We start from the raw sequence: 10,758 nt of genomic DNA on the forward strand, positions 1-10,758 counted from the left end.
TATATATATATATATATTATATCAGTCCTGGTAATTATTGATACTAAAACTAAACAGCTGCAAAAATCCTAGGGTTATATTTGTCTATAGAGAGCCTCCTAAAGGAAAAAAAAATCATGAATCATGGTTAATTTAAGGAGATGGTACAGTTTTAAAAGACCCAAAATGAAAGAAATATCTTCTGACCTTTAGCACCACTGATAACAAGTCCAAGCTCTGCACAGACAGAAACACAGACAACTTCATGGTCGTGGCCTGTGAGAACAGCCCTTGGTGCAGGATAGTCACCTGCAAGGAAATGGCAACAGAGAGTCACTGTATGCTGATGGCAGAAATGAAGAAGTACACCATTAAATCAAATGTTTAAAATAATAATCATTAATGTTTGTTAATGGCATTTACTAGCTGTGTTTTACCACAAGCCAGTTACTTAACTTCTCTGCTGTTTCCTGCTTAGATGACTGGATAATGTAACAAATATAATGTGCTTACATTATAAAGTGGTGATAATTATTCCTTTTTCCTGGTTATTGTTATAAAACAGATACCAAGCTGCCAAGGCATTTACATGCTTTATCTTATTTAATAACAGCAATATTCAGATGAGTTAGGCACTGTTATTATCCCTCTTTTATAGCCAAGAAACCCGTGTTTATAACTTGTACAAGTTCATACAGCAAGCAAGTACTAGACCTAGAGCTATCCAAATTTAAAATGCATGCTCGTACCCCTTTAAAAATGTCCCAACGGAACAAGCTGAGGAGCTTTGACTTTTTAAAATCCTCACCAATAAATATGTTTCTTGATTTTAGAGAGAGGGGAAAGGGGAGGAAGAGAGAAAGAGAGAAAGATGGGAGAGAGAGATGAGAGAGAGAGAGAAACACTCATGTGAGACAGAAACATGAGAAATAAACATTGACCAGTTGCCTCCCATACCTAGATATGTGTCCTGACCAGGAATCAAACATACAACCTTTTGTTTTATGGGATGACATTCTAATCAACTGAGCCACACTGGCCAGGGATGATTTTTGAAGAGAAAGGAAAGTAGGAAAGGAAAGAAGAAATGGTCATCTTAATTTCCTTCTTGACTTAATAAAGTCAAAGCCAGCTAAAGAGTCCAGCTGAACTATATGCCATAAGTATTTTCACTGCTAGGTGGTTTCAGGAACATTGAATGAATGCCTTCTAAGTGACAGGCACTCTCCAAGTGGGCTAGGAGTGGAACGTATCTACACTAATAAAAGACAAAGATGCTAATTGACCGCACCTTCCCTATGCCCAAGCCATGCCTACCAGCCAATCAGAGCGACTATATGCAAATTAACCCAACCAAGATGGCGGCTGGCAGCCACTGAGCTGGAGCAAGCAGGAGGCTTGGTTGCCCCGGCAATGGAGGAAGCCAAGCTTCCCGCACCTGTCCTGGCCAACTGTGGCCCCCGCAAAAGGCAGCAAAGTTTCAAATATAGAAGCTAAATAAACCCCAGATACCCGCTTCCAGCCAGCCTCTACTGGGAGCTTGGGTGGCTGAGGGCTGTGGCTAGCCTGCAAACAACCATCAGCCCCTCACCCGGGACAGCCAAACCCTCATGGGGTGAAGGTCTCTGCTGGGGGGCTTGGCAAGCCTGCAAACAGCCCTCAGTCCCTCACCCAGGCTGGCCAGGCACCACAGCAGGGACTCCCACCCTGAAGGGTCACTATGACGTGCACTGACCACCAGGGAGCAGACACTCAATGCAGGAGCTGCCCCCTGGTGGCCAGTGTGCTCCCACAGGGGGAGCTCTGCTCAGCCACAAGCCAGGCTGATGGCTGCCAGTATAGCGGTGGTGGTGGGAGCCTCTCCTGCCTCCTCAGCAGCACAAAGGATATCTGACTGCAGCTAGGCCTGCTCCCCGTTGGCAAGTGGACATCCCCCAAGGTTTCCCGGTCTGCCAGAGGGATGTCTGACTGCCAGCTTAGGCCCAATCTCCCAGGGAGCGAGCCTAAGCCAGCAGGTGGTAATCCGCCGAGGGGTCCCAGACTGCGAGAGGGCACAGGCCAGGCTGAGGGACCCCCCGAGTTCACAAATTTTTGTGCACTGGGTCTCTAATAGAGGTATAAGGCATAACCTGGAACTGTGAGAACACATCAAACAATCCTGGCCTTGCACAAGCTTACTCTCACCACTGGCACTCAGTAGTTAAAAGCATGAAGATGAACAAGTGTATGTGCACAGAGTATAGCACGGACCAAAAAAATCTGCAAAAATTTAAGAGACAATCAGAATATTTGGTGAATAAACTGCATGAAAACAGTGTGAAAATGGTTACCAAAGTTGAAAGGGCATCATGGCCAATACTGTCTTACTGGGAAAACCAGAGAAGCCAATTTGGAAGGAAAGTGAAGGACCTCTATAGTCTTGGGGTACAAAAGTGTAGAGGAAAAGAAAACAGTAGAAAGTCATAGAGGAAATCTGGAAGGTGAATGGGGTATGGTGCTAACCTGGGAAGGTCTGTGATAGTTCCTTTGGTGGATGGGAAAAGAGAGCCAGTGTTAGCAGTAAAAGAGGACCCGAAAGATCCACTGGAACAGCTCCTAAGGCAACATAAACTAAAGAGAAAATAAACAAATGGGACTATACCAAAATAAAAAGCTTCTGCACATCAAAAGAAACCATCAATAAAACAGCAAGAAAGCCCACTGCATGGAAGAACATATTTACCAATGTTATCACTGATAAGGGTTTAATTTCCAATATTTACAGGAAACTCATACAACTTAACAAAAGAAAGATAAACAAAAAACCCAATAAAAAAATAGGCAATGGACTTAAATAGACACTTTTCAAAAGAAGACAGAAGGAAGGCCAAGAGACATATGAAAACATGCTCAAAGTCACTAATCATCTGAGAGATGAAAAGCAAAACAACAATGAGGTACCATCACACTCCTATCAAAAATGGTTATCATCAACAAATCAACAAAAGACAAGTGCTGGTGAGGATGCGGAGAGAAAGGAACCCTCATGCACTGCTGGTGGGAATGCAGACTGGTGCAGCCACTGTGGAAAACAGTATGGAGTTTCCTCAAAAAACTAAAAATGGAACTCCCAATTGACTCAGTAGTCCCACTTCTAGGATTATATACCAAGAAACCAGAAACACCAATCAGAAAGGATATAATCTTTCGGGTCCTCTTTTACTGCCAACACTGGCTCTCTTTTCCCATCCACCAAAGGAACTATCATAGCAGCACAATTTACCATAGCTAAGATTTGGAAACAGCCTAAGTGCCCATCAGCAGATGAGTGGATTAGAAAACTGTGGTACATCTACACAATGGAATACTAACTACACTGCGGTAAAAAAGAAGTAATTCTTTCCACTTGCAACAGCATGGATGGAGTGGAGAGCGTTATGCTAAGTGAATTAAGCCAGTCAGAGAAAGATAATTATCACATGATCTCACTCATTTGTGGCATAAAATGAACAACATAAACTGATGAACAAAAACAGATCCAGAGACAGAGAAGCAGTGATCAGACCGTGAAACCTCAGAGGGAAGGTAGGGGAGGGCTGGGTTAAGAGGGGAGAGATCAACCAAGGGCTTGTATGCATGCATATAAGCCTAACCAATGGACACAGACACCAGGAGGGTAAAGGCATGAATAGGGGTAGGGTGGGGACAATGGGGAGATAAGGACACATATGTAATACCTTAATCAATAAAGGAAAAAAAGAGCTTGGAAGTGTTCCTTCCTCTTGAATTAACAACATAGATAACTCATCTATAAAATATGTGAACAACATGATTCGGGGCAAGCATATTTATACATCAACTAGAGGCTCAGTGCACTAAATTTGTGCATGGGGAGGGTTTCCCTCAGCCCAGCCTGCACCCTCTCCAATCCGGGACACCTCGGGGAATGTCCAACTGCCAATTTAAGCCTGATCCCCAGGATCGGGTTTAAACCAGCAGCCAGACATCTTTTTCACAATCCTGGACTGCTGGCTCCTAATTGCTCACCTGCCTGGCTGCCCGGTCGCCCCTAAATGCCCCACCCGCCAGCCTAATTGCCCCTCACTGCCTCTCTGTGCCAGTCTAATCACCCCTAACTGTCCCCCATGCTGGCCTGGTCACCCCTAACAGCCCCTCGCTGATGGACAGGTCACCCCCAACTGTTCCCTCCCTGCTGACTTGGTCACTCCTAACTGCCCCTCCAGCTGGCCTAGTCACCCCTTACTCCCCTTCTGCCAGCCTGGTTACCACCAACTGCCCCCCTCTACCCTCTACCAGCTTGGTTGCCTCTAAATGCCCTCCCTACTGGCCATCCTGGATGCCTCTCACTGTACCCCCTACGAGCCTCATCACACCAAACTGCTGCCCCTGCCAGCCTGGTTGCCCCCAAGTGCCCCCACTTGCCAGCCTGGTCACCCCTCACGACCCTCCCACTGGCCTGGTCACCCCACACAACCTGCTGTTCAGTCGTTGGGTCATCCCTTACTAACCCCCCTGCCAGCCTGGTTGCCCCCAAGTGCCCCCACTTGCCAGCCTGGTCACCCCTCACGACCCTCCCACTGGCCTGGTCACCCCTAACTGCCCCCCTCTGCTGGCCAGGTCGTCCCCAACTGCCCCCTCCCTGCCATCCTGTATGCCCCTCACTGCCCCCCCACCAGCTTAATCACCCCCAACTGTCCCCCTGCCAGCCTGGTTGCTCCTAACTGCCCCCTAGTGTAACAATTAGGATTGAAATATTGGGCAGAAACAAGCAAAATAAAATTCAACAAATATATGAAAAAAAAAGGAAGATTCACTGAAGTAAAACTCCTGTGAAGGCAGTGTAATCAGAAAAATAGACATAAAACACTTAAAGGCAGTATAATCAGACTCAACATATATCAATGTTTTGTAATGCCTCACTATTTCATTAAAAACATCACATGTATTAATGTCTTATGTTGCCTATTTATTTCTTCTAATTTAAAAAGAAATAAAGATTTTTTTATTGATTTTATAAAGAGGAAGGAAAAGGGAGGGAGAGAGGAAAGGAAGGAGGGAGAGAGGGAGGGAGGGAAGGAAGAAGGGAGGGAGAGAGAAACATTGATTGATTGGCTGCCTCCCGCATGCACCCCAACTGGGAATCAAACCCTCCACATTTTTGTGTATGGGATGACACTCCAACCAACTGAGCCACAACAGTCAGGGATCTCACTTTTAATTTTTAAACAGCTCTAGCTATGACATTGGTTTATTCTGGCTGTGTTGTTTAGTTGATGATATAATATCATCTTAGCAAAGAGTAAGTACTATATGTAAATATGCCTTTGTGCATATATATAAACATCGTTATTTACTTTGTCAGTATCATTGCCCATTACTTTTTTCCTTGAAAAGGCATGTTGTAACTTGGTCTTGTAGCTACAACTCTTCCAGAATTCTTGGTATTTCTCAAGCTACGATCTATATGCCCTGAGATCTGTGAATATTTTCTGGAGGTAGAAAAGTTCTACAAAAAGTTTCAAATTTGAGATTTGTATTTTAATAATACTCTAAAAATGTTTTTAACCAGTTATACGGATAAAATTTCTGTCAAAATTTAGTCCATGGCAATTTAATGTTGAAATTTAATTAAGTCATTGTTTCTCCAAATAGGGCTCATGGGGTCAAGAACACATTTCTCAGAGTCATTGTTTTGTACTCTCTAAAGGGATTAGTGTATTAGTCAAGTTTGAGAAACGTTACTGTAGACTTTTTTCCTCCAAGTTTACAAATTCTTTTCAAGTTGGCATCTATCTGATTTCCCTTTGTTTTTAATATATTTTTACTAGAGGCCTGGTACACGAAATTAATGCATGGGGTCAGGGGGTGTCCCTCAGCCTAGCCTGCATCCTCTCGCAATCTGGGACCCCTTAGGGGATGTCGGGCCTAAACTGGCAATCCGGGATGCTGCATGCACCAGTGACCATACTTTTCATACAGGTGAAAGGCATCTTGCTGTTGTATGGGCAGCTACGTTTTTTTGCCCTGATTATAAAAAGTAGTACATAACATGATCCTTCTGAGGCTGTAGTACCATTTTACCCATCTTATGGTGGAAAAACTGAAGCAGAGAAGTTAAGCAATTGGCTTTATCACACAGTTATAAGTGTCAGAATCAGGACCGACCACAAAATGTGCAAGCCAGAGTCCATGCATGTCATCACTGCATCATCCTGTTTTTTCAGTGTTAGAGTAGCCTTGCCAGGTTTTAATATTTAAACCTAAGAGAATGTTCCCAATATATTGGGTAGGGTCCCTGGGCCTGGCTGGTGCTCAGGCCATCTGTGGGGTGCCAAGTGGGCGGGGTGATCAGGCGCTCCTGCTGGCACCTGCCTTGGCCGGCAGCCTGGCACTGCCCGCTGGCCCGTTCCACCCCCCAGTTGCCGCCACTGGTCAGCGGCAGCTCCTGCATTGAGCATCTGCCCCCTGGTAGTCAGTGCATGTCATACAACCAGTCGTTTCACAGTTCGGTTGATTTGCATATTAGGGTTCCATTAAATAGAATTGATTTCAGAGAGGAAGGGAAAGGAGGAGAGATATAGAAACATCAATGATGACAGAGAATCATTGATTGGCTGCCTCCTGTGTGCCCCCTATTGGGGATCTAGTACACAACTGGGCATGTGCCCTGACTAGGAATCAAGCCATGCCCTCCTGGGTCATAGGCTGCTGCTCAACCACTGAACCACACAGATTGTGCTACCTTTTTTTTTAGAATTAAATACAAAGGTAATTACATATTAAATATTTATAACTTATATATAAGATTAAGAGAAAATAAATTCTCTTGTACTCACCACCTAGTTTAAGAAATATATAACACTGGAGGCCTAGTGCACAAATTTGTGCACCAGTGGAATCCCACAGCCAGACCTGCGCCCTCTCACAATCTGGGAACCCCTCAGAAGATGTCGGACTACTGGTTTCGGCCTGATCCTTCCAGGCCAGGCCAAGGGACCCCACCAGTGCACAAATCTGTGCACCGGGTTTCTAGTATGCATATAAGATCTTTGGTTAATCTCTCCCCTCTTCCCCCTTCCCTCTGAGATTCATCAGTCTGTTCCATGTTTCCATGCCTGTGCGTTGACCGTCTGCCTCCCTGGTGGTCAGTGCACATCATAGCTACCGGTCAAACAGCCGGACATTAGGATGGTCGCTTAGGCTTTTATATACGTAGATTACTAGTAACCTTAGTGCCCCCTTTCTTATATCTTAGACTTAGAGAATATTATGCCTTCTAAAAAAGAATTCTGTACTTTTCTCTTCATTCTGGCTGTTAAGTTTATGAACTTTCTTTCATAGTACTTGAGTTCCTGGTGTGCTGGCCTGGTTTCCTCTGTGAACTCTTATTCTGGGTTGGGTGGACTCCTGTCCCCTGCCCATTTTGTCTCTCAGAGAATAATGTCTGCCTCCCAGCAAGCATCCAACACTCTTCCCCTCTGGTCTGCCAATATCTCATCCTTCACATCCACGCATCTTCTGTTTCCCCAGAAATTTCTCACACTTTTATGTGCGTTTTCTCAGCTACATCAGCTTCAATTTTGCTTTTGAGGCAATTCTTACTTGGATGGAGTGTATGTGTGCATATGTGTGTGTGGTGGGGAATGGTTTGGCAGATCATGTCAGTTGGTGATCTTTTCTAAATGTATGTATAGTGCTATAATATGTTGAAATATTGGCAGAGTATCATTTGTAATTGTCAGCAGTCTGGATTTGTCTAAAACATAGTTATATAATTTATAAAATCATGTTTCAAAGATGTCCTGAATTTCCTGGTAAAATAAGGATTGAGTATTAAGATTTTTTGTGTAATACTATCCTTAATTTTTCTAAATGAATAATTTTATCAGAGAGACTGGTGAAATAAAAAACCTTAAAATTATATGTTTAGCTGAAACCGGTTTGGCTCAGTGGATAGAGCGTCGGCCTGTGGACTGAAAGGTCCCAGGTTCAATTCCGGTCAAGGGCATGTACCTGGCTTGCGGGCACATCCCCAGTGGGAGATGTGCAGGAGGCAGCTGGTCGATGTTTCTCTCTCATCGATGTTTCTAACTCTCTATCTCTCTCCCTTTCTCTCTGTAAAAAATCAATAAAATATATTTTAAAAAATTATATGTTTAATAAAATTTATATACAGTGAGAGTTTCTTAAACTTTTTCCTTATATGCTACAGAAAGAATAAAAAGCAATCTAGTTCTATTGCAGGGAATAAAAACCATGTATGAAATATTTAAAATATATTTTATGTATATAATGTTTCTTTCTATTAAGAAATACATTTTCAAAAGCTAGCACCTGATTTATAAAGTTTAAAATATTTTGTCATTACAATTTCCCCAGATCCTTTGAATAAACTGTAGAATTTAGCTATTAGGGGTATCATCTAGGACCTCTGAAAGCATTGTTTCCCTCTTTAAACTAGAGAAAAACTAAATAAAACGTAAAACATTATTCAGAGACTTTGGAGTTGGAAAACCTGAAGCAGGAAGAAAGCATATTTCCTATTTTACATTTCATTGCCAGTGACAGATGTTATGCACTTCAACAATCATTCAAAATCCTGGGAGTATTCTGTCACTGTCACATCACAATTGATGGATGTAGCTGAGGGTTAAAGTGCAGGGGGAGGTGCAGGTGAGACCTCCTCTCTAAAGACTACAGTGTCATCACACTCAGTGTCCAGTCATTTCTTTAACACAAGCTTTCTCTGTGTGAGGGAATTACTATGAATGATAATGAACAAACACATCCAGTTTTGAGATTCCTTATGGGCAAGCATTTAGAAACTCTAAATATAAAAAGGCTTATCATAAACAGATTCCATCTCATTTTTATCAAACATCATATCAGTATTTTCAAAACAGGTGATGAAAAAAGCACAAAGGCATTAGATGTTGCCATTCACATAGAACTGACAAGAAGAGCTTTTTCAGTGAGGTAGTCTATGGCTTTTAGAGAAATGATCAAAGTAAAGATTACTCATGGTTATTTTCAACCTAATTTGTGGAACTACTAATATGCTTTGGTCCTTCTGAATCAGAACTAAGCAAAAACAGCAGAGTTTCTAAGGTTTCTGATCCTCAGTACAGTCAGAAGTCAAACCTCTTGATGCTATACGACATTTGGATTTTATCTTTGACTGTTGTGAAGTCATTGCAGAATCATTGCAGAAGGCATTTTCATTCATGCTTATACCTACATAAAATATGATAGATTTTTGACTTAAATCCCAGAATAAGATATCTAATCAATGGGTGCTGTAGTTCTATCCCTACTCTGATTTCAAGATTTATATAAAAAATTATGTTAGACATTTGCTGGGATAGCTCAGAAAAACTGTGTCAGTGAGGAATTTCTTATCAAGATACTGTGTCCTCAGCCACAGGTAGTACTGCAGCTGAGGTCCAGCTCAGGTATCTAAAATGCCTGGGTCACATGGTTACCCACATTAAGAACATTCCATGAATGGAAAATATCCTATGATGTGGTTTCATTTTATTACATATTCATAGAGTACTCAATGAAAAATAGGAGATAGAATCCTATTTATTCACCAGAGGCCCAGTGCACGAAAATTTGTGCACTGGGGAGGTGGGGGGGGGGGGGACTTGGCCTTAAGCCTAGTCTGCCCCCTCTCACAGTCCGGGAGCCCTCAGGGGATGTCCTACTGATATGATGTCCTCTGTGGGAGGCGACTGGGCTGATCATGGGAAGGTGCTGCCCCCTTCACCCTGTTGCTGCTGCCACTGCCAGCTGCCGCAGCCATGAAGGTGTTTTCATCAATACGGAGTCCAGTCCCTCCACCACAAAAAAGTGACAACTTTCTTTAGGCATTTTCAAGATGTCTCTTTCATAGGATATGACATTTCTTTCTTTCTTTTTTTTTGTATCTTCACCTGAGGATATTTTCCCATTGATTTTTAGAGAGCATGGAAGAGAGAGGAAAAGACAGAGAAAAACATCAATGTGAGACAGACACTTCGCTTGATTACCTCCTGCATGAGCCACAGCCAGGGAGAAGCCTGAAACCTAGGTACATGCCCTTGACCAGAATTGAACCCGGACCCTGTAGTCCACAGGCTGAGGCTCTATCCACTGAGAAAAACTGGCTAGGGCAGGATATGACATTTCTGCACCCCTCCAGCAGTGGACCTTCATTTTTTCCTCCAGGAGTGAGGTGGAAAGACCCTAGATAACCTTCTTGGATTCTTATTATCCAAGTTACCAAGAACACTGCAAATGGTGTACATGGAGCTTAGCCATTGAGCGGTCAGAAAAGGTGTTTCCTCTGCAGCTCACATGCAGAGGTGGGACTTCTATTGTGCCATAGCTGGCAGGCCCTCTTCTCTCCAGGCCTGGGCCATCCATGGCTTGCTTCACTGTGCATGCAGTCCCCTCCAACCCACCTGCGTGTGCAGCCTCCTCCTGAGCAGTAGTGATGTTACGGCGTCCTGGACAATTTGCATATCACCTCTTTATATATATAGACGAGGCCCAGTGCACAAAAATAATTTGTGCACTCAGGGGGAAGGGGGGGTGTCCTTCAGCCCGGCCTGTGCCTTCTCGCAGTCTAGAACCCCTTGGGCAGAGGGCAGGCCCAATCCCTAGGTGCAGCACCTGGTAGGTCTCAGAGCAGATCCAATTGGGGAGTTGGGGCGCTGCCCCCTGTCGTGCACAGAGCAGGGCGGATTGGGAGGTTGCGATGCCACCCTCAGTCATGCTCAGGGTAGGGCTGATTGG

At 43.7% G+C, this 10,758-nt stretch overlaps 1 protein-coding gene across 1 annotated transcript in view; it reads right to left on the reverse strand.

Moving 5' to 3' along the window:
- LOC102757400 (neurobeachin) overlaps nt 1-10,758 on the reverse strand; it is a gene marked incomplete at its 5' end in the record, with an annotated part of 81,595 nt that overhangs the window by 6,834 nt on the left and 64,003 nt on the right. Inside the window, one exon of the mRNA XM_006758652.2 lies at nt 187-288. Coding sequence (XP_006758715.1) covers nt 187-288 — 102 coding nt within the window. The remainder of the gene's footprint in view (nt 1-186; nt 289-10,758) is intronic.

Source organism: Myotis davidii, unplaced genomic scaffold, assembly GCF_000327345.1.
Source record: "Myotis davidii unplaced genomic scaffold, ASM32734v1 scaffold775, whole genome shotgun sequence".
NCBI classification, from domain to species: domain Eukaryota; kingdom Metazoa; phylum Chordata; class Mammalia; order Chiroptera; family Vespertilionidae; genus Myotis; species Myotis davidii.